Source organism: Chiloscyllium plagiosum, chromosome 16 (genome assembly GCF_004010195.1).
Source record: "Chiloscyllium plagiosum isolate BGI_BamShark_2017 chromosome 16, ASM401019v2, whole genome shotgun sequence".
Taxonomy (NCBI): Eukaryota; Metazoa; Chordata; class Chondrichthyes; order Orectolobiformes; family Hemiscylliidae; genus Chiloscyllium; species Chiloscyllium plagiosum.
In genome coordinates, this window is record NC_057725.1 from 68,616,890 (window position 1) to 68,641,923 (window position 25,034).

The 25,034-nt window shown below is 43.2% G+C and overlaps 1 protein-coding gene across 1 annotated transcript in view; it reads left to right on the forward strand.

Annotated features, from left to right (window-relative positions):
* The first annotated feature begins 6 nt into the window (after nucleotides 1–6).
* Nucleotides 7–25,034, forward strand: part of tmem276b (transmembrane protein 276b) — a 26,138-nt gene continuing 1,110 nt past the window's right edge. The window contains exons 1-3 of the mRNA XM_043706298.1: nucleotides 7–396; nucleotides 10,471–10,584; nucleotides 24,557–24,694. Of these exons, the coding sequence (XP_043562233.1) occupies nucleotides 36–396; nucleotides 10,471–10,584; nucleotides 24,557–24,694 (613 nt within the window). The 5' untranslated portion in view covers nucleotides 7–35. The remainder of the gene's footprint in view (nucleotides 397–10,470; nucleotides 10,585–24,556; nucleotides 24,695–25,034) is intronic.

Sequence of the window (25,034 nt, forward strand, 5' to 3'; positions counted from 1 at the left end):
TCTCTCCCCGCTCTCTGTCTGTGTGTCGGTGTGCAATGGCGGCGATGAAGCTGCTGACCGGTGCTGGGTTGTTGCTGGCTCTCTGTGCTCTCGGCCTGCTCGCCATGGCTATCTGCACCGACTACTGGTACGAGACGGACGCCCGGCGGCACCGGGACCGCTGCAAGAACTACGCGAACAAGAGGAACGACCCCGGCTTCATCTACATCCCGAGCCAGAACCTGCCCCTCCGCCAGGCTCCCCGGCAGCTGCTGGCCCGGGCACACGGCTACTTCCTCGCTTCAGCCCCGCTCGACTCTCACTGCAGCCGCCAGTTCAACTCCACCATCCTGGGCCTCTGGAGGAAGTGCCACCGCCAGGGCTTCGACCAGGACACCGAGGAGCTCATCTTCAAAGGTGAGAGCTGGGCGGGTGGGGAAGGGAGACAGGGTGGGGGGTCTCCCGGAGAACTGGGGGAGGGTGGGGGGGTAGCAGAGTGGGAGTCTCCCACAGAGAGAGGATTGGATTGCCGGAGAGCACAGAGATTGAGAGACTTGGGGCTCCCAGACAGAGGAATACCTGTCTGGGGCTGGGGAGGTGAATGGGGTTGAAGGTGTGTTTGGTGCAAAGAGTTAGGTTAGGAGCACTTCAGGGTTTTGGGTGGTGAAGAGGTTGGGTTCGGGCTCTAATCTGTAAACGCGACCTTGACATCATGTTGCTTGGAGCCGTACGGCTTGAGTGTTGTCCGCAGAAACTCCCAGTTAAGTGGGATGTGTATTCACAGGAGTCTGGGTTTGGTGAGGTGAATTTGCCTGTGTTTTTAGTATCTGGCAGTCTGCTTATCGCTGCTGCTCTGGGTGTGCTCGGCATTTGCTGAAAGCCTGGATTTGGGATCCAGGGACGGCGCTGTCCAGGGTGCTGAACATTGCCATGCAAGACGCTAGACAATCTTGTTTGACAAGAGAACCACAGCTCCTGGGTTGTGATATACAGGCTGTGCTTTAATCGATGTTAAGAGTATGCCGTGAAATAAGGAACTGTGAGGCTGTTAACAGTCAGATTAACAGGGAGAGCAGGCATCATGGAAGCAGTAAATTATAGATTAATATCCGGGGAATGAGAGAGATGAGACACCCACAGGCTGCTAGACTTCAAAACAGTCAGCAAATATCAGTCAATCAATCAAAGGGTCTTTGGCTGTGGCTGGGTGTGGGGATTAGAGACGGGGTAGGTGGCAGATATGCAGTAAACGGTGCTCTGTCTTCCACTAAAGCCTTGTTTACCAGGAAATCATTTGACTCACAATGAAGTTAGAAGAACTTTCTAACAAGCCTGCGCTTGAATTTGTCCTGCTTTCTACTCATTGTAGAATTCTAACAGTGAATTATAAATCTCACTGTAATGGAAGGGAGGGGTTAAATAATCAGATAACTCGATTTCAACTTTAAAAACTGATTATTTTCTCAATGAATTCCAGAGAAAGTGCATCACTGCCAGACGTAGCAATCATAAAGACATGGTCTTTTCTATCTGATTCAGTAGTGTGTGTGTGTGGGCGCGCGTATGCCTTTCTATGGAAAAGCACTGTTCCATGTTTGGGCATGTGCACCAATGCATTATTGTTTGAGTCTATGTATATGTCATGCACAAGTTAGGATCACATAACTATTACCATACTAACATAGGAGAGAAAAGTGTGTGCAGAGGGCAGGAGTTGGTCTTCATTAGAGACGTAGCATCTCGGAAATAGCTGTAAGTCAGGAATTGAAAAAGAGGGAGGAACTGAAGAAAATTCCAGTCTCCAGGGAAATAGCTAGGAGTACATTGTTGGACCTGTGAGCTGACACATCCCAAAGTCCTGATGGATTTCATCTTCGAGTCTTTAAATGAGTAATTAGTGAGATAGCTCATTCCTTGGTTTTAATTTTCAAAAGCTCATTAGAGTCAGGAAATGTACTTTTGGATTGTAAAATAGTGAATTTCATTCCTTCTTTTCCACAAAAGGAGAAAGCAGGAAACTACATGACAATCAGCTTAACAGTGAAAAATATTACAAGTTACTGTGAAAGATATTATAACAGGGACAAGTTCAAGATAATCAGGAAAAATGCCCTTGTCAAAGGGATATCTAATTGAACTAATTCTTTGGAGAAATCTGAAGAAGGGACTTGAGGTGTAGATAAAGGAGAACCAGCAGATGTACTGTATATGGATTTCCAGAAGGCATTTTGTAAGGTGCTGCATCAAAGGTTATTGTGGAAAGTGAAAACTCATGCTGTAGGAAGTAACATATTGGCATGGATTGAAGATGGACTAGCTAACAGGAAGCAGAGAGTCGGAGTAAATGGATGTTTTCATGTTGTGAGTGGTGTGCCACAGGAGTTGGTGCTGGGGCCTCAATTCTTTACAATTGATACAAATGATTTGGTTGAAGGGCTGGAAGGCATTAAATTAGCTATATTGATTGGTTCAGTGAGTGGTCAAAGATCTGTCAAACAAAGTAAAATGTGGGAACACATGAAATTGTCCATTTTGACAGGATGAATAAAACAAAATGGGCAGCACGGTGGCACAGTGGTTAGCACTGCTGCCTCACAGCGCCAGAGACCCGGGTTCAATTCCTGCCTCAGGCGATTGACTGTGTGGAGTTTGCACGTTCTCCCCGTGTCTGCGTGAGTTTCCTCTGGGTGCTCTGGTTTCCTCCCACAGTCCAAAGATGTGCAGGTCAGGTGAATTGGCCATGCTAAATTGTCTGTAGTTTTAGGTGAAGGGTTAAATGTAGGGGAATGGGTCTGGGTGGGTTTCGCTTCGGGGGGTCGGTGTGGACTTGTTGGGCCGAAGGGCCTGTTTCCACACTGTAAGTAATCTAATCTAATCTGAAAGCCCATTATCTAAATAGTGAGAGATTGCAGAGCCCTGAGATGCAGAGGGATCTGGGTGTCCTAGTGCTTGATTTGATTTGATTTGATTTATTATTGTTACATGTACAGTGAAATGTTTTGTTTTGTGTACAGTACATGCAGATCATACCATACGAAGTGCATAAGGATAATAGTACAGAGCGAGGAATACAATGTTACAGTTGCAGAGAAGGTGAATCAGGCCTGGATGATTGTAGAAGATTTAAATGTAGATTTAAGAGAACATTGTTAGTAATTTTAACAGACTTAGAATTGAAGTTTAAAAGCGCAGAACGATTGGAAGAAATGCAAGAGTAAGATGTCCTGCAGAGAGCTCGCAAAGTGTCGCCATGTGTCAGTGCCATCTTGAAACCATGACAGAACGTTAGTATGCAGGTACAGAAAGTAATCAGGAAAGCAAATGGTTTAATTGTGAGAGGAATTGAATGCAAGACCTTTTGCTGCATTCATAGAGGGTGCTGTGGGGATTGTACATGTCTGTCGCATACTGCTGGAGGTGGTGGAAATGATGCAGAAGCTGGGGGAGTGTAAAATGAGGGCACTCGAGTGGTGTTGTGGGAGGGAAGGGAAGGGGTGATGGCTGAAATGCAAAATTGGTAGGACACGGTTGAGGACGCTGTTAACCCACAAGGTGGGAGTCCTCAGGTGAGGAAGAAGGTGAACATTTCTGAGGCACGCCCACCCCCGCAGAAGGTAGCATCATGAAATCAGATGAGATGGAGGCAGGAAAACTGGAAGAACAGAATGGAGTCTTTACAGGAAGCAGGGTGTGAGGATGTATAGTACAGTAACTCTGGGCGTCTGTTGGTTTGTCATGGTCAGCCTATCCCCAGGAATGGAAACAGAGGTGACAAGGAATGGAACAGAGGATTCAGATGTGACCAAATGAAGGTGAGAGTGGGATGGAAATTGGAAGTAAAATTGACAAATTTTCCCAGTTCGGAACAAGGGAGGGAGGTAGCATCGACAATGTCATCGGTGTACCAGAAAAAGAATTTTGGGGAGGGACCCAGGTAGGATTGAAACAAGGAATATTCCAGGTACCGCACAAAAGGTCTGGCATCACTGGGGCTCACCCTTGGTCACATCTTTGATCTGAAGAAAGTGGGAGGAGTTAAAGAAGAGATTCTTCAAAGAGAGGATGAGCTTGGATAGGCAGAGGAATGTGGTGGCAGAGGGGACAGTTCATGCTTTTTTTCCAGGAAGAAGAGGAAAGCCCTGAAACCATCCTGGTGGAGGATGGGCATGTAAAGGTATTGCATGTCCATGCTGCAGAGGAGTTGGCTGATGTCTATGAATGGGAAACTGATGTAATTGTGGATGCAAGTGGGGAGGGACTAGGGTCACAGATTCATACGTGCACAGAAAAGGTCCTTTGGCCCATTGAGTCTGTACCGATATAACTGCCACCAGAAGTGTGCTAATCCCAATTTCCTGCATTTGTTCCATGTCCTTGAATGTTATAATATTTGTAGTACTTATTGGATTAGGTTCCCTACAGTTTGGAAACAGGCCCTTCTGCCTAACAAGTCCACACTGACTGTCTGAACGGTAATCCACCAGACCCATTCCCCTACCCTATATTTACCCCTGACTAATGCATCTAACACTATGGGCAACTTAGCATGGCCAATTCACCTGATCTGCACTTCTTTGGATTTTGGGAAGAAACTGGAACACCCGGAGGAAACCCATGCTGGGCACGGGGAGAATATGCAAACTCCACTCAGACAGTCGCCTGAGGCTAGAACCGAACCCGGGTCCCTGGTGCTGTGAGACAGCAGTGCTAACCACTGAGCCACCATATCACCCCCTTATCCAAGTATCTTTTAAAGGTTGTAAGATTTTCAGTGTCCACTCCCTTCCCAGGCAGTGCATTCCAGATTTCCATCACCTCCTGAGTGAAAAACAGTTTTGCCTAAATCCCCTATGAATCTCCTGCCCTTTACCCTAAAACTATGCTATTTCATGATTGACCCCTCAACTAAGGGGAATAGCTGCTCTCTGTTCTCCCCGTCCATACCCCTCAGTCCTACACATCTCAATTAGGTCCCCGCCTCAGTCTTCTCTACAGTAAAGAAAACACCCCAAGCCTATGTAATCTCTCCTTATAGCTCAATTTCTCCATCCCAGGCAACATCCTGGTGAACCTCCTCTGTACCCCCACCCCCACCAGTGCTATCACATCCTTCCTGTAGTGATGTTACCAGAAGTGCACACAGTTACAGCCTGAACAGTGCTCTGTACAACTCCAGCACTACCTCCTTTCTCTTATACTCTACCCCACAACTGAAGGAAGCAAGTGCCCCATATGCCGCCTTAACTATTCTATTCACGTGCTCTAGGAGAAAGTGAGGACCACAGATGTTGGAGATCAGAGCTGAAAATGTGTTGCTGGAAAAGCGCAGCAGGTCAGGCAGCATCCAGGGAACAGGAGAATCGACGTTTCGGGCATGAGCCCTTCTTCAGGAAATCACATGCTCTGCCTACTTGAGGGATCTGTGAATAATTACCCCAAGACCCTTCTGTTCCTTTAAGCTACCCAGTATCCTGGTATTCATTAAATACTCCCTCAACTTGCTGCTTCTTCCAAAGTGCATCACCTTGCACTTGTCAGGATTAAGTACTGTCTGGCACTGGTTTGCCTGTCTGACCAATCTTACAACCCTACAATCATTTTCTTTGTTATTTACCATTCCACCAATCTTGATGTCGTCTGCAAATTTATTTAACAATCCCCCCTACATTTTCACCTACATTATTTATTGTTTATGTAACAATAAGGGTTCCCAGTACCAATTCTTGTGGTAGAGAAAATGAGGTCTGCAGATGCTGGAGATCAGAGATGGAAAAGTGTTGCTGGAGAAGCGCAGCAGGTCAGGCAGCATCTAGGGAACAGGAGAATCGACGTTTCGGGCATTAGCCCTTCTTCAGGAATGAGGAAAGTTTGTCCAGCAGGCTAAGATAAAAGATAGGGAGGAGGGACTTGGGGGAGGGGCGTCAGAAATGTGATAGGTGGAAAAAGGTCAAGGTGAGGGTGATAGGACAGATCTGTGGCGGATATGGAAGTTTCCTTTGGGGCCTTGGAGGGAGGTGAGAGGGGAGGTGTGGGCGCAAGTCTTGCACCTCCTGTTTAAGCAGTCTTGACTATATTGATAAGACAGTGAAAATGAGATTAGATTGCTACCCTCGTGAGATATGGCAGCTGGTCTATGAAAATTCATCTCATGCACAAGCCAAAACACACCATTTTTGATCACTATGTCCTGATAGAATCTTCTTCCCGACCTCTCCGCCCCTACCCCAATCTGTCCTATCACCCTCACCCTGACCTTTTTCCACCTATCACATTTCCGACGTCCCTCCCCCAAGTCCCTCCTCCCTATCTTTTATCTTAGCCTGCTGGACAAACTTTCCTCATTCCTGAAGAAGGGCTAATGCCCGAAACGTCGATTCTCCTGTTCCCTAGATGCTGCCTGACCTGCTGCGCTTCTCCAGCACACATTTCCATCTCTAATTCTTGTGGTAAGCCACTGGACACTGGCCTCCAGTCACTCGAACAGCCTTCTACCACTGCCTTTTGTGTCCTATTGCTAAGCCAGTTTCCAGTCCATCTCGTCATGTTTCCCTCAACTCCATGTGCTTTAACCTTCTCAATCAATCAGTTTCCCATGTGGGACCATGTCAAAAGCTTTGTTAAAATCCATATAAACTACATCAACATGAGCTTCCCTCATCCGCACACTTAATCACTTTTTAAAACACTCTAACAAATTTGTTAGACATGATCTGTCTCTGTAAAGCCATGCTGACAATCCCTAATTAACTCATGTTTTTCCAAGTAGGTGTTAATTCGCTCCTTCAGAGTTTTCCCCCGTAGTTTCCCGACCACCAATGTGAGACTCTCTTCCAACTCCCCCCTGCCATTGAAAGGTGGGACCACATTTGCTGTCCTCCAGTCCTCTAGCTTTTCCCCTGTGGTCAGAGCCCCTACAATTCTCTGCCTCGTCCTCCACAGCAGCCTGGGATGCAATTCATCCAGGCCAGGGGTTTTGTTTATTTCAAGCCTGATGGTGCCTCCAATACCTCCCCATTTCCTCTGTCAAACTGTGCAAGTTCCTCACAATCCTTTTTCATGAATTCCATACCTACATCTTCCTATTCCAGAGTGAAGACCGAAGAGAAATATTCATTGAACACCATTCTAATATCATGCAGTTCACACACAGGTCACTCCCTTGGTCCTTAATGGGCCCTACCCTTTCCGTAGTTAACCTCTTCCCTTTAAAGTATTTATAAAATATCTTAGGATTCTCCTTAATCCTATTTCCAAGTCCTTTCTCATGCTCCCCCCCCCCCCCCCCCCCCCCTCCCTTTTGCTCTTCTAGTTGCTTAGGGGAGAGTTTTAAAAAATCAGTTGAGTTAGGACGAGTTGCGTTCCAAGGGGCAGGAGCAGGCAGAAACAATAGGTCCTGTTTGTGAATGTTGGGAAGAAGGTAGAAGTGTACTGTGTGAGGTTGGGGGACGATGAGGTTGAAGCGGTGGAGGGAAGATCACCAGATGAAATGAGGTTAGTGACCATTGTGGACACAATGGTCTAGTGTTCCATGATGGGGTCATGGTCCAAGAGGAGACAGGAGGGAGATGTCGGAGAGCTGGCGTTCAGCCTCTGCAATGTAGAGGTGAGTCTGCCAGACAACAGCAGCACCGCCCTTGTCAACAGTCAGGGTTGGATCTGAGAGCATGGGGTACAGTCAGTTCAGAGGGAGGTATGTTTGAATAGTTGAGGGGGAAAGAAATGAAGGTGACAGCTTTACTTTCTGTTTAAAAGAGTAGAGAGTGCTTTACAATCAATTTAAGAGAGTAGAGGAGGCTGTACTCTGTATCTAACCCTGTACCTTTCCTGTTCCGAGGGTGTTTGATGGTGACTGTGTAAAGGGAGCTTACTTTCAGTTTCAAAGAGCAGAGGGAGCTTTATGTTCAGTTTAAAATAGTCCAGGGTGCTTTACAATCAGGTTAAAATAGTAAGAGGCACTTTAGTCTGTGTCTTAACTAAATGCTGTACCTGTCGAGGAGTATTTGAAGGGAGACAGTGTAGAGGAGCTTAACTCTGAATCTAATCCCATGCTGTACCTGTCCTGAGAATGTTCAATAGGACAATGTAGAGGGAACTCTACCCTGTATCGAACCTCATGCTGTACTTAGAATCATCAAATCCTTACAGTCCAGATCGAGGTCATTCAGACCATTGTGTCTACACTAACCCTTTGAAGAGCATCTCTCCCAGAACCACTCCCCACCCCCCAATCTCTGTAACCCACATGTATCAAGGCTAATCCACCTGGCCTGCATACCTTTGGACTGTGGGAGGAAACTGGAGCACCCGAAGGGAATCCACATGGTTATGGGAAGACCGTGAAACTCCATACAGTCACCCAAGGCTGGAATTAGACCTGGGTCCCTGGCGCTGTGAGGCAGCAGTGCTAACTACTGTGCTACTTAGCTGCCCTGGCAATCTTTGATTGGGAGAGTGAAGATAGAAATTTTATTTTCAGTTTAAAGGGAACATTGCGCTATAATTAACCCTGTCTCGTCTCTGTCCTGGGAGAGTTTGATGGGCCAGTATCAAGGTAGATTTATTTTCCATTCAAAAGTGTTCAAAGTGAAGCTTCACTCTGTCTAAAAGACTTGAGGAAGCTTTGTTTTCAATTTAATAGATTTGAGGGAGCTTAACTCTGTGTCTAGCCTTGTGCTAGACCTGTCCTGGGAGTGTTGGATGGTGACAGTGGAGCAGGAGCTGTGCTTTCAGTTGAGAAGAATTGAGGAAGCTTGACTTTGTGTTTTCAAGTAGAGGGGCCTTTATGCTGTAACCCCATCTTGTCCCTCTTCCATTAGTGTTTGATGTGGATAGTGTAGAGGGAGTTTTACTATCAGTTTAAAAGAATTGATGGTTTCTTTCAGTTTAAAAGATTAGAGCAAGTTTTAATTTCAGTTTAGAGCAGAGGCAGTTTGTACTTTCAGCTTAAAAGAGTAGAAAGAGCATTACCCTATATCTAACCCCATGCTGTCCCGAATGAATATGTTTAGTCTCAGCTAAGACTACCGACAGTGTGGAAACAGGCCCTTCAGCCCAACAGGTCCACACCCACCAGCCGAACAGTCACCCACCCAGACTCATTTCCTTACATTTTACCCCTGACTAATGTACCTAGCACTATGGGCAATTTAGCATGGCCAATTCATCTAACCTGCACATTTTTGGACTGTGGGAGGAAACTAACTGGAGCACCCGGAGGAAACCCATGCAGACACGGGGAGAATGTGCAAACTCCACACAGACAGTTGCCCTGAGGCAGGAATTGATCCCGGGACCCTGGTGCTGTGAGGCAGCAGTGCTAACCACTGAGCCACTGCGCCCCTATAGGGGGAATTTCCTCTGTTCACTTTTTAATTGCCTTTGGAGTGTTTATTTGCTCACTGTTGCCTGACCTTCACCCACTTAGTATTCTGTGGAAATATCTAGTGATGGGAGCTTGAGTGGGGAAGAGCTGAGAGAGGTTTTATGTTCACAGAAACTGCTCAGAGAGTGAGTGTGGAGGGAGTTTGGTAACTGTATCTAATCTGTGCTGCACCTTGGCCTAGAATACAGTCCTAGCTGTTTGTTGTGGAATCATCCAGACCCTGAAGCAAATGATACAGAGGGAGTTGGAACACCAGCAGATTACATAAATATTGAAACAGTGAGCCCCAGGCATTGCTGGAACAAGGACCAATCAGAGTTTCTAAGGTTCAGGGTAATATGGCGTACTGCAGATTGAAGTTCAGAGTAATGGAGAGGACTGTGTTTTGAGGTTCAGAGTGGCAGTGCAATAATTAGGAATGAATGCATGTGTTATATATTTTCTCTGTCTGTGCAGCGAGCCTCCTGATAGAATGTATTGTTAGTGGCTGTGGTTTAAGTCTGGAGAATTAAAGGAGTGGTGATTGCAGTCGGAAGTGGCGCACGTTGTGGTGTTGGCTGGACAGATGGCAACACTGGGTCACCCTGGGCCTGTCAACACTGAAGCCTGAATGAAGCTAATGCCAGCAAGGAGAAAAGGCCTCCGACAGCTGACGGAGAGACATCAGGTGAGGCACAACTAGGAAATGCCCAGGGATAAGAGGGCAGATTTACAGAAGCAGAAAGTGTTTACTGAAAGCAGAACACATATATGCAAAATTTTGGAATAGAGTGGTGCTGGAAAAGCACAGCAGTTTGTCAGACTACAATGCTGTAATAGTCTACGGTTTTACTATTGGGCTGCTACTCTAAGATGTCTCTGTTTTTAACATAAGACCAGTTGTTTGGTGCTGAAAGGAAGTAACAATACCTTTTCTGAAGACACATTGTCCGCACTGTGGCTATTTGATGGTAGGATTGATGTTTTAATGATCTTTCTGGACAGAGTCGGTGCCCTATGAACAGATGGTTAAAATGTCAGTAATACTTGCTGTGAGTGGGTGCGTTAAGTTGTGTTAATCGCAGAGTGTGGACCAGCACTGGCTCTGAAATTGTGTGTTTATGTTACAGGTGTTGTACAGCGATGTATTCCTGTGAAGTATCACTACTCCTCCTCAACAGTGCCACGAAACCTACCAGTTAATTTAACCATGACTATTCGGCAGGACGAATGGCACGCTTTGCGTAAGTACAAGGAAAAGAAGGTTAGGATCACAGTTCAGTGTAATAGAGTACCACAGGCTGAGGTTAAGAGTAATGGAGTACGACAGTCTGAGGTTTTGAGTAATAGAGTATCACAGGCTGAGATTTAGAATAATGGAGTACCACAGGCTGAGGTTTAGAGAATGGAGTACCACAGGCTGAGGTTAAGAGTAATAGAGTACCACAGGCTGAGGTTTAGAGTAATGGAGTACTGCAGGCTGAGGTTTAGAGTAATACAGTACCACAGGCTGAGGTTTAGAGTAATGGAGTACCACAGGCTGAGGTTTAGAGTAATGGAGTACCACAGGCTGAGGTTTAGAGTAATGGAATACCGCAGGCTGAGGTTTAGAGTAATGGAGTACCACAGGCTGAGGTTTAGAGTAATGGAGTACCGCAGGCTGAGGTTTAGAGTAATAGAGTACCGCAGGCTGACGTTTAAGAGTAATGGAGTACCACAGGCTGAGGTTTAGAGTAATGGAGTACCACAGGCTAAGGTTTAGAGTAATAGAGTACCACAGGCTGAGGTTTAGAGTAATGGCGTATCGCAGGCTGAGGCTTAGAGTAATAGAGTATCACAGGCTGAGGTTTAGAGTAATGGAGTACCACAGGCTGAGGTTTAGAGTAATGGAGTATCACAGGCTAAGGTTTAGAGTAATAGAGTACCACAGGCTGAGGTTTAGCGTAATGGAGTACCACAGGCTGAGGTTTAGAGTAATGGAGTATCACAGGCTGAGGTTTAGAGTAATATTGTACCACAGGCTGAGGTTTAGAATAATGGAGTATCACAGGCTGAGGTTTAGAGTAATGGAGTATCACAGGCTGAGGTTTAGAGTAATATTGTACCACAGGCTGAGGTTTAGAGTAATGGAGTACCACAGGCTGAGGTTTAGAGTAATGCAGTACCACATGCTGAGGATTAGAGTAATAGAGTACCACAGGCTGAGGTTTAGAGTAATGGAGTATCGCAGACTGAGGTTTAGAGTAATGGAGTACCACACGCTGAGGTTCACAGTAATAATATTGCAGACTGAGGTTCACAGTAATAATATTGCAGACTGAGGTTCAGAGTAATAATATTACAGACTGAGGTTCAGAGTAATGGAGTACCACAGGCTGAGGTTTAGAGTAATGGAGTACCACAGGCTGAGGTTTAGAGCAATAGAGTACCACAGGCTGAGGTTTAGAGTAATGGCGTATCGCAGGCTGAGGTTTAGAGTAATGGAGTATCGCAGGCTGAGGTTTAGAGTAATGGAGTACCGCAGGCTGAGGTTTAGAGTAATGGAGTACCGCAGGCTGAGGTTTAGAGTAATGGAGTACCACAGGCTGAGGTTTAGAGTAATGCATACCGCAGGCTGAGGTTTAGAGTAATGCAGTACCGCAGGCTGAGGTTTAGAGTAATGGCGTATCGCAGGCTGAGGTTTAGAGTAATGGCGTATCGCAGGCTGAGGTTTAGAGTAATGCATACCACACGCTGAGGTTTAGAGTAATAGAGTACCACAGGCTGAGGTTTAGAGTAATGGCGTATCGCAGGCTGAGGTTTAGAGTAATGGCATATCGCAGGCTGAGGTTTAGAGTAATGGAGTATCGCAGTAATAATATTGCAGACTGAGGTTCACAGTAATAATATTGCAGACTGAGGTTCAGAGTAATAATATTACAGACTGAGGTTCAGAGTAATGGAGTACCACAGGCTGAGGTTTAGAGTAATGGAGTACCACACACTGAGGTTCAGAGTAATAATATTGCAGACTGAGGTTCAGAGTAATAATATTGCAGACTGAGGTTCAGAGTAATAATATTACAGACTGAGGTTCAGATTAATGGAGTACCACAGGCTGAGGTTTAGAGTAATGGAGTACCACAGGCTGAGGTTTAGAGTAATGGAGTACCACAGGTGAGGTTTAGAGTAATGGAGTACCACAGGCTGAGGTTTAGAGTAATGGAGTACCACAGGCTGAGGTTTAGAGTAATGGAGTACCACAGGCTGAGGTTTAGAGTAATGGAGTACCACACACTGAGGTTCAGAGTAATAATATTGCAGACTGAGGTTCAGAGTAATAATATTACAGACTGAGGTTCAGAGTAATAATATTACAGACTGAGGTTCAGAGTAATAATATTGTAGACTGAGGTTCAGAGTAATAGATAATACTGCAAGCTGAGGTTCTGTGTAAAACAGGGTGCTGCAGGCTAAGGTTCACAGTAATAAGAGTATTGCAGCCTCAGACTAAGATTCATAAACAGTACTTCAGGCAGACAGTCAGAGTACTAGAGAGAACTGCAGGCTGAAGTTCAGAGGAATGCAGAGTCCAAGATTCTGGCACCAAGAATGTAATCTAATTAAATTAGAGGTACATCGGGATCATTTGAGATAGGAGTTTCTAGTCAGAGGCACAGACAGACATTGCTGCGGCCGGCAGTGAAAAGTCAGAACGGTACCCTGGATCATTAAGATACCAGGATAAAAAAAAATCTCAGAGAAGGTGCAGAATGTTCTCAAAGGAGAGAGGGACCAGTGGAGATCCATGTACACATTGGAACTAATGATTTAGGAAGGGAAAAGGATGAGATTCCGAAGGGAGAATGTAGAAAGTTAGGCAGGAATTTAAAACGGAGGTCCTCGAGGTAATAATACCTGGATTACTCTCAGTGCTACGAGCTAGTGAGGGTAGGAATAGGAGGATAGAGCAGATGAATGTGTGGCTGAGGACCTGGTGCAGAGGAAAAGGTTCACATTTTTGGATCATTGGAATCTCTTCTGGGGTAGAAGTGACCTGTACAAGAAGGATGGATTGCACCTGAATTGGAAGGGGACTAATATACTGGCAGGGAGATTTACTCGAGCTGCTCAGGAAGATTTAAACTAAAGGTGGGGGGGTGTTGGGGTTGGTGGGACCTGGGGAGATAGTGAGGAAAGAGATCAATCTGAGACTGGTACAGTTGGGAAAAGGAGCAAGTCAAACAGTCAGGGCAGGCAGGAACAAAGCAGAGAACAAGGTAGGACTGATAAATTAAACTGCATTTATCTCAATGCAAGCGGCCTAACAGGGAAGGCAGATGAACTTAGGGCATGGTTAGGAACACGGGACTGGGATATCATGGCAATTACAGAAACATGGCTCAGGAATGGGCAGGACTGGCAGCTTAATGTTCTGGGTACAAATGCTATAGAAAGGACAGAAGGGGAGGCAAGAGAGGAGAGGGAGTGGAGCTTTTGATAAGGGATAGCATTACAGCTGTGCTGAGGGAGGATACTCCCGGAAATACATCCAGGGAAGTTATTTGGGAGGAACTGAGAAATATGAAAGGGATGATCACCTTATTGGGATTGTATTATAGTCCCCCTAATAGTCAGAGGGAAATTGAGAAACAAATTTGTAAGGAAACCTCAAATATCTCAATTAAGAATAATAGGGTGGTTATGGTAGGGGATTTTAACTTTCCAAACATAGACTGGGACTGCCATAGTGTTAAGGGTTTAGATGGAGAGGAATTTGTTATGTGTATAAGACAATTTTCTGATTCAGTATGTGGGTGCACCTACAAGAGAAGCTGCAAAACATGACCTACTCTTGCGATATAAGGCAGAGCAGGTGACTGAGGTGTCAGTGGGGGAGCACTTTGGGGCCTGCGACCATAATTCTATTAGATTTAAAATAGTGATGGAAAAGGATAGACCAGATCTAAAAATTTAATTTCTAAATTAGACGAAGGCCAATTTTGATGGTATTAGGCAAGAATTTTCAAAAGTTGACTGGGGACAGATGTTTACAGGTAGAGGGATGGCTGGAAAATGGGATGCCTTCAGAAATGAGATTACGAGAGTCCTGAGACAGTATATTCCTGTTAGGGTGAAAGGTAAGGCTGGTAGGTGTAGGGAATGCTAAATGACTAGAGAAATTCAGGTTTTGGTTAAGAAAAAGAAGGAAGCATATGTCAGGTACAGACAGGGGATATCAAGTGAATCCTTAGAGTATAAAGGCAGTAGGAGTATACTTAAGAGGGAAATCAGGAGGGCAAAAAGGGGACATGAGATAGCTTTGGCAAATAGTGTCAAGGATAATACAAAGGGATTTTACAGACATATTAAGGACAAGGGGGTGACGAGGGAGAGAGTTACAGGGAGAGGCTGAATAGGCTGGGGCTGTTTTCTCTGGAGCGTTGGAGGCTGAGAGGTGAACTTATAAATGTTTATTAAAAAATGAGGAGCATGGATAGGGTAAATAGACAAGGCCTTTTCCCTGGGGTGGGGGAGTCCAGAACTAGAGGGCATAGGTTTAGGGTGAGAGGGGAAAAGATATAAAAGAGACCTAAGGGGCAACCTTTTCATGCAGAGGGTGGTACGTGTATGGAATGAGCTGCCAGAGGAAGTGGTGGAGGCTGGTACAATTGCAACATTTAAAAGGCATCTGAATGAGTATGTGAATAGGAAGGGTTTGGAGGGATATGGGCCAAGTGCTAGCAAATGGAACTAGATTAGGTTAGGATATCTGATCAGCATGGAAGAGTTGGACCAAAGGGTCTGTTTCCGTGCTGTACATCTTATTGACTCTATGGCTCTAATGCAGGCTGTAGTTTAGAGTATACTGAGTACTGACTGCTGATGTCCAGAGGAACATAGATTACTGCAGGCTGAGATTGGCAGTAATAACAAGGACTGCAGGCTGACATTGAGAGGAGTAGAAAGTACTGAAGTTGCAGTTGAGAGTAGGGCAGGGAAGTACAGACTGGCATTCAGTGGAGTAAAGACTACTGTAGGATGAGATTTATAAACAGTTCTGCCAACTGAGTTTCAGATTAATAGAGAGTACTGCAAGCTGAGGTTGACAGTAATAATAGGAACCGCAGGGTGAGATTTAGAGTACTGTTGATGTGTTTCAGAATAGTAGAGTCATAGAGATAATAACAATACTAGACTGTTCCTGATCCCAGCCGATGCTATTACTGAACAATTCAGATCCCACAGGAACCTGGTTTGATTTTTCTTAATTGGACTTGTAGAATTTTAACATAATGCTCTCTTGGTAAAACATACGGTCAAAATGCTGCAGTTTGCTGTAACAAGAAAACAAATGTTTATTAATAGAACAACAAGGTTGAAAATAAAAGCCATCTACATTTCACACACATTCAGAGATTTTTAAAAATACGGTAAAAGTTTAACTCAATAAATCCCAAAACATCACTTTTGAAATTGAAAATAAACAAACCAGCTTTTGTACAGCACTCAACAAAAAAAGCACTCATACAGCACTTACACCGAAGTCCCTGTTTCTAAGTTCCTAAGTCACACGCGACTTTGCCATTTAGACTGGTGCTGCAGATAGCTTCTTCCTGGAGCTATTATAAACCTGAGCTTAAATGTACCCAGCTTTAAGTAACCACTTTGGGGTTTTATCCCAACACTCCTGGTCTGGGATTAACACTAACTCCTCAATCTAAACAGTTTAATTCTCAGGAGGACAGGTCTGACTTCACAGGACTACTCAAAAACTGATTGCCAATCACCTTCTCTAAGCTATTCATGTTTCCCTTAAGGTTCAGAGAAAACTAGCTCCAGAGATCAATAACCAACCTTGAGGCCCATTATTTATTGTGCTGCATTGCAAAACAAACTAAACTAAATAAATGGCCCCATTCTTGGTAGGCAAAACCCATTTACTCTGAAGTCAGGCTTGAAAGAAATCACCATGCTACAAAAATACTTGGAAAATGTCAATTTCAGACACAGAAAATCCAAAATCTATCAACTCAAAAAAATAAGAAACCTAAACTTAAAATAAATAATATTAATATATATTAAATACATAATTTATAAATCCTACCGTTTATTCCCACCTCCCTCCAAAGGAAAAAAAAGCATAAATTTTAAGGAGGCATGTTTGTTATGCATCAGAAGTTATCTTATTGCTAATTCTACAAATTACTAAGTCTGGTTACATGTCAATATTAATTACACACTAAATCACACAGCAATCATTTTTACACTACACGCTGTCTCTCTCATATGCACTCTCAATAAAGCCTCCGCAATGACATTTTCTTTTCCAGACACATGAATGATTTTCAAATTATACAGTTGAAGAATTAAGCTCCACCGAAACAATCGTAAGTTCTGGTCCCACCACCTTTCTAAGAAATCTAAACGATCGTGGTCCGTATAAACAGCAGTTTTGTCCATATTATTGGTAATGCATGTTTCAAAATGATGTTGAACCATCACAAGACTCAAGGTCTCTTTCTGAGCAATTGAATACTTTAGTTGATATGTAGTCAGCTTCTGCAGAAAAATAACTGACAAACCATTCAATCCTCATCTTGTCATATTGCAGTAAAACGAACCCCACACAATGACATCCCTGGCATCAAAAGCCAATTAAATGGCTTTGTATAATTTAGCACAATTCAAACTGTCTTTAGTACAGTTTCTAATTTTTCCAAGGCAGTTTGGCACTTACATATATTCAAATATTCTGCCTTTTACAAAGTTTGTTACGGGTGCAGTGACAGTGTTGAAATTCAGAACAAACTTGTGAAAGAATCTATAGGGTGCTAACACAGTGCAAAAGCTCAATTTAGGCATGGGAAGTCCAAAATAGCCTCTAATTTTGTTTATCTAAGTGCTATTTGATTTTGTCCCATAGTATGGCCTAAATACATTGGCATTGGCAAGTTCACTCAGCTCAATTTACAGCAAATAGATTTATGGAAGTCAAACAAACAGTTCAGGCAAATGGTGCCAATATTTTTGCCAGGTTTGGCTAAAAACAACCAAATAGTAAATTTAAACAGTACAATTACTAGATCTGAAGAAGGATCACTGAACCCGCAAAGTTAACTGTGCATTTTCTCCACAGACGCTGCCGGACTGACTGAGTTTCTCCAGCAATTTCTGTGTGTGTTTCAGATTTCCACCATCCGCAATTCGTTGTTTTCTTTTACAATTATTAATTCCTTTGGTTATTGTTTAACCGTTGAAACATTGCTGATGCGTTTTTCATTCCAAATAGCATGACTTTGTACTGATTAGGTCCATCTGGTGTTACACAAACCAAAATTTCTGTAGCTTTCTCTATTACTAATTATCCATTTAGCAAGTCGATTTTTGTGACAAACCAGGCGTGTTCAGTTTGTTCAACACATCCTTCAGTCATGGTTTAGGATATGAGTCCACTCTTGTTACCACATTGACATCACGATAATCATGCAGAATCTTTACAACCACAATGGATGATATGCAGTTACTTTGACTCAGTCCAATAATGTCATTGTTCATCATAAATGAAATTTCTTTCCTCACCTGAGCTAATCTCTCTAGATTGAGTCAGCACAGGTGTTGCTTTATAGGTAATGTATTCTCTACAGCAGCGTCATGAACAGCCAAAACCACTTTTTCAGGTCTATTCCCACAAATAATTCAGAGGTCACCTTGATAATTTTTTTGGAAAATAAAAATATTTAATCCTTTAAGTACCTCAGTATATTTTAGTTTGTTGGAAAGTTAACTTCTGAAGTTTTCATTTTGGATTAATTTCCTATTGCACTGATGTTTCTATTTCTCTCCCTCCTTCCTTCACTACTATAAGTACCCCTTTCTCCCAGCAATCATCCTTATTATATAATCTTTTCACTGTGTTAACACAAAGCAGTCTTACGTCACACCCATAAATTAGTTCAAAAGAACTGAATGCTAGGGACTCATTTGGAGTATCCCTAATGGCAAATAGTAACAAACCCCTTATTCCTATCATTAAGACACTCTTAGCAATAAGCTCTAATCATAGTCTTCAAACTTTGATGCCGTCTTTCCAATGCACCTTGAGATTAGATGATACACAGAAGGTGTGAATTGTTCAATTTGTAACCTAGACATTATTTCTTTAATTACCTGACATACTTTAAGATCAAGGCTCAAATTTTATCTTTTTCAATATATATATATAAAGCATTGAACTTTAGTAGTCATTTTTCCTAAAAGCTTGTTGAAACATCTATAATTGTTGAAAGACACTATTTCCCAATCCTGTTTTTAGGTCATACTGGTCGTGTTAAGACTCTGCTAAATGGTCCTTTGAAAGCTGGTACTGGAATTAAAACAGCAGATTTAATTGATGGTTGCGATTTCCTCATTACCTGACAAGTTATAGCATTTCTTCAAAAAAATAAGTTTTTTAATGTAATCATGGCCAATAAAAACGCTTTTATATTTTAGACTGCGTTTTCCTAATACTTAAGTGACCTGCCATTCAAATTTTGAGCGTCATTCATCAAACGTTATTGTGGCGCTCAGAAGCTGATGGCCCTTTACCCACCAGCTGGTGTTTGAAGTGGTCTTCATTTCCTCATTAAGAATTTGTTTTTCAAGTAATAACACAGAGGTGTCATTTTGATTGTTTCTGAGTAAGCTGTTTCAGTTTCAAATCTGTTCATTGCATTTCTGCTAAGGACTAAATATGTCAGCCTCATTCTCTCCTCCTTCACCCTTTTTAAATACATTTTCAAAATTTATATCCAATGATTGACTTTTTCATAGACTCCTTTTTCTTCCTATCTAGTTCTATGGACCTGAGATCTAGTCAGGAACAATCCAGGATATTCCTCCTGTAAGATCTGTTTCTTTTACTCTTGGTGAAGCCAATATTTTTGAACCAGCCAGATCATTTCCTAAGAGGAAGTTAAATCCTTCTATAGGGCTTTCATAGAATCCCTATAGCATGAAAGCAAGCCATTTGGCCCATTAAGTCCACACTGACCCTTTTAAGATCATCCCGCTCAGATCCATCCCCTACCCTATCCCTGCATTTCCCATAGCTAATCCACCTAACCTACCCATCCTTGGACACAATGAACAATTTAGTATGGCTAGTCTACCTAACCTGCACATCTTTGGATTGTGGTGTGAAACACAAACACTGGGAAAATGTGCAAACCCCACACAGACAGTCGCCTGAGGATAGAATCAAACCCAAGTCACTGGCACTGTGAGGTAGCAGTGCTAACCTCTGGGCCACTCTGTCACCCCCCAGTCATGGCTTTCATCTGACTATATGATAGGATTGCTGTACAGCTACAATTCATATTTTCTTTTTCATCAACCCCTCTGGAAGACAAATGCTACACTAGCCAGCAGCAGCGGCTGACTTATTTCAGCGTCTCTTTGTATTTTTATTGATTATCAGCTTGATTTGAAGCATAAGGAAAAACCTCCCATTTTGAGATAAAATATTCAGAATCTCCAGCAGTATGATTTTCCCTTGACAGTCTTTGAAAAATAATTTTCATGTCTGACCCGTCCGTCTTAGTACACTCCAAGGGAACATTATTTCTTTGTATTACTACTCCAGTTACATTACAGGTCAAACTGCTATAACACATTTCATTAACGTGAATTCACTGTAAAGTGATTGAAGGATTGGGGACAATGTTTCTAAAGTGCAAACTTTTAAAGTGTGTATTGGTTATAATGCAATTCTGGCCGCATTAGTTTGGCGCAGCTATTGTGTGATTTTTCAATAATGGGAAAACGTTGCACAAGAATGGGACTATCTCATTATAGCAGAACCTACTATGTGCATCTACTTCTTATCCAGATGCTTCCTTATCTGGAGACTCCTGAGGTTTTCTTACCAACTGACATGTTTTACAAATCTGTACTACACCTTTATGAAGTCTTCGCTGTGTTAAATACTTGTTATTGAGTCCCTGCCACAGAACCTTCATGTGTGATTTGTAATGTGTCCAAAGGATACCTGGGCGGTGCCACTAACTGATGATCAACTATCCCTTCTTCACCTGTAGGTCTATGAGGAAGTCTCTAAATCCTCATCAGAATCCTGTTCATAATGTAACAACATTCTGAAACTCCTTCAGCCTCAGCTTTAGTGTGAGTTGTCTGCAATCTCTTACTTAACTCTGGATCTGCTTCCTGAGCCTCAATGAATGAAGACCTAAGATCATAAGACATAGGAGCAGAAATTAGGCCATTCAGCCCATCGAGTCTACTCCACCAATCATGGCTGATAAGTTTCTCAACCCCATTCTCCTGCTTTCTCCCTGTAACCCTTGATCCCTTTGATACTCAAGGACCTATCTACCCCAGTCTTAAATATACTCAATGACCTGGCCTCCACAGCCTTCTGTGGCAATGAATTCCATAGCTTCACCACTCTCTGGCCGAAGAAGTTACTCCTTATCTCCGTTCTAAAAGGTCTTCCCTTTACTCTCAGGCTATGCCTTTGGGTCCGAGTCTCTCCTACCAATGGAAACTTCTTCCCAACATCCACTCTATCCAGGCCATTCAGTATTCTGTACGTTTCAATTAGATACCTCCCCCCCCCACCCCATCCTTCTAAACTCCATCCATAAACCCAGAGTGCTCAAACGTTCCTCATATGTTAAGCTTTTCATCCCTGGGACCATTCTTGTGAACCTCCTCTAAACATGCTTCAGGGCCAGTACATTCTTCTTGAGACTTGGGGTCCAAAATTGCACACAATACTCCAAATGTGTCTGACCAGAGCCTTACAGAGCCCGAGAACTATACCTACCAGCTTTTATATTCAAGTCCTCAAAATAAATGCCATCATTGCATTTGCCTTCCTGACTACTGACTCAACCTCCAAGTTTACCTTGAGAGAATCCTGGACTAGAACTCCCAAGTCTCTTTGCACGTCAGACTTATGAATTTTCTCCCCAATTAGAAAATAGTCCATGTCTTGATTTTTCCTACCAAAATGCACACCCTCACAATTGCCCCATCTGCAATTCTTTGCCCACCCTCCTAACCTGCCCAAATCCTTCTGCAGCCTCCCCACCTCTTCAATGCTATCTGTCCCTCCATCTATCTTTGTACCATCTGCAAACTTAGCCAGAATGCACTCAGTTCCTTCATTTTGATCATTAATGTATAAAATGAAAAGTTGTGGTCCCAACACTGAGTCTTAGGGAACACCATTTGTCACCAGCTGTTATCCTGAGAAGGACCCTTTTATTCTCACTGTCTACTTTCTGCTAGACAGCCAAGCAATGGATTTTGTGCAATGGAACTGGGATATATGCTTTGCCTGTCTTATTTACCAACACTTTAGCTTTCATTTAATCATCTGAATGGAAAACTAAATCCTTCCCCAACCAGATGGTTTGAATAGCTCAGTATCCTGTACTATAGTCATGGACTTTGATTTTTCCCTTGAAGAGAAAGGAACTATCTTTCTTTTTGATTATCACTCTTCATATCTCTCATCTACTCTGTGTAATTCTGCACTCATGATAGTGTCTATCTTTGGTTTCTTAGTTATAGTTAAACTGCAATCTGATCTGTGGGGGAAGCTTATTCCTTTTGGGATTCATTCTTATGAACTCTAGTAAGTCCCAGTGATTTTTCTTTCAACTTGCAGCATTCTAAGCAAACCTTGTTACTGAGGAAGCTTGGCTTCCGATTTTCATCTCCTCCCCTTCCAATCCGAGAGGACACCCTGGACATTCCCACCAATCATTTCTTAACTAAAACACCTACATTCTTTCACTCTCCCATTTTCAATCCCTCTTGAATTTCTGAGGAAAAAAGGTTTAGTTTTTGGATGAACTCATAATCATCAACCATTATTGCTACCTGCCGAGCAATTGGTCCTCAAGGCAATATGGAAGGTAGTAAGTTTTTAAATTCCTCTAGGCGAATAATCTCTCTAAAACCTTTATACATATGTTCAGCTCCTAATGCTCTTATCCACCTGTCAAAATTACTTTGTTTAACTCTTTTGACTTCCGTGTAGTTTTGCCCCAGCCGTTCCTTAAATTTCAGAATCTTTGCCGATCCTAAATATAGCTAATACAGTTTTCTTCAAAGCAACCTCTACTGACAGCTAAGCAGAAATTTCCTCTGCTTTACCTGTCAACTAACTCAGCAACAAACAATATCAGTTTTCTTTTGCTCATTTCATTTGCCTAGCTATTTTCTCAAATGACATAAGAACACCTCCACAATTCTTTTCCTCAAAAGTGGGTAGGTCCCATGCAAACATAACTGGACTTCAAATTATGACTCAGATTCTCTCTACCAGTGGCTGCATCAGTAACTAACATCTCCTGTTTCAATTGTATAATTTTAAGCTGATATTCATATTTTTCTCCTGTTTACCTTTACAACTGTAACTCTAGTTTGCTCATTTACATTCTTTTCTTCATCTTTCTCTGTTATCTCTTTATCTTTTCCATCCCTTTGGAATTCAACCTTTTTTTTTTAATCAATCTGTCCTCATGCTCAAGCTGCTTTAACTGTAATCAAATATTGTGTCAATCCAGTGCTTCCCTACTCTGAGTATACCTGGTCGCCTTGTATTTGCTCTAAACCCTAGTGCCATGACAGAGCCTCAGTTATCTTTGCCTTCTTAGTTCTGTGCTGATCAGCACGCTGTTTCTTGATCATTCTCCCCTGTTTGCAGGAGGCAAGCTGGTTAACAATTAAAAATGTATCTGACTCCTCAAACAGAAGTCACAGCTTACTGCTGAAGGGAAACTGAACAGGTTTCTTCCTCTGCAGACAAGAGAGAGCTCCTGTGCAGGCAGAGAACTGATGGTGTCTCACTCTGTTGATGACAGCCCTCAGGCTTTGGTCATCAATAACTCATCACAAAGCAATCAGCTACTTTTTGCTGGATTAATCTCCATTTGTACACAGCCCTTGGCTCTACCTTGTCTGCAGGGTAAATTTCAGCTACAGCTTGAACCTGCAGCTGTGTAAACAGTGCTTCCAATGAGTGTCAGGTTCCTTGCTTTTAAAAATTGCAGCAATGTCAAAAGAATCCTTGGTTTTTAAATTGGATCTTTTCTCGTTTCAGACCATAATCAAAAATGTCAAAGAATAAAATATATTGTTTACAAAATATACAATACGTAATACCAAATTCATATAATCAAGTAATCAAGGTAGTCAATACTATTTCGCTCGACCTAACCTCCATACTTAGGGTCTTTCTTGTGGTGCAATGGTAGTGTCCCTTTCCCTGGACATGGAGGCCTAGGTTCAAGTCCAAACTTATTCCAGAGGTGTGCAAAGATAGATTAATTTTTTTCATGTCAGCTTTGCTTGTTACTGGTTCACTGAGTGTTTTTCCTGGTGGTGGAATATTAATAAAGTTATCTATGCATCTGGTGTTTTCACTGTGTCTTGCACCTACACACACAGCATGGGTGCTGGGAAAATGGGCACTACTACTGTATGGAGAAAGTGAGGACTGCAGATGCTGGAGATCAGAGCTGAAAAATGTGTTGCTGGAAAAGCGCAGCAGGTCAGGCAGCATCAAAGGAGCAGGAGAATCAATATTTCAGGCATAAGCCCTTCTTCAGGAATGAGGGGACTCACTGAGATCCTTGCAGAGGGAGGAGGATAGCTTCTTCAAGGAATGCATCCTTGCAAGAGGATTCGCAGTAGGTTGAAATCAACTAGGAGAAAGTGAGGACTACAGATGCTGGAGATCAGAGCTGGAAAAGCGCAGCAGGTCAGGCAGCATCAAAGAAGCAGGAGAATCGACGTTTCGGGCGTAAGCCCTTCTTCATTCCTGAAGAAGGGCTTATGCCCGGAACGTCGATTCTCCTGCTCCTTTGATGCTGCCTGACCTGCTGCGCTTTTCCAGCAACACATTTTTCACTACTACTGTATGGCAGTAGTGTAGGGATAGAAAAAAAATCTAACCCGGCGCTGCCCCTGTTCTGGCTGTGTTGATGCAGAAAGTGTAGAGAAAGCTTAACTGTCTATCTAATCTTGTTCTGACCCTGCCTGAGGACAGTGTAGAAGGAACTTTATTCTGTATCTAACCTTGTGCTGTCCCTGTCGTTGGAGTGTTTCATGAGACACAATAGAGGGAGCTGTACTCTGTGCTCTGCTCGAATTATTTTGGGGTTAGTTTCTTGATTTGCTGATCTCTCTGATTCAAGCTTTGCTTTCTCCAAATCCCAGATCTGCGACGAATGACAGCAGGCTTTATTGGAATGGCAGTTTCTATCATTCTCTTTGGCTGGATCATTGGGATTCTGGGCTGCTGCAAGGATCACGATTTGATGCAGTATGTGGCTGGCCTGCTCTTTCTCATGGGAGGTAAGACAGTCAGTGCCCATTGTTTGAAATCAGCACCTCCACACCCTCTACAGTCATTTCACAAAGAACAGTGCTCATGGCTTTACCCAGTCTTTCAATGCGAGGATGATATAAGCACACTGGCGACTGAGAGTCAGGTCGCCCACACTCTTCCCCAGCCCGAACACTGACCACCCTCACACTCCTCCCCTCATACCCTCCCAGTCTGTACACTAACTGCCCTCTCGTTCCCTCCCAGTCTGAACACTGACATTTCCTCCAACTCCATATTCTGATGATTCGCTCCCTCCCAGTCCATACACTGACTGCACAAACCCTCCTGTACACTGACTGCCCTCTC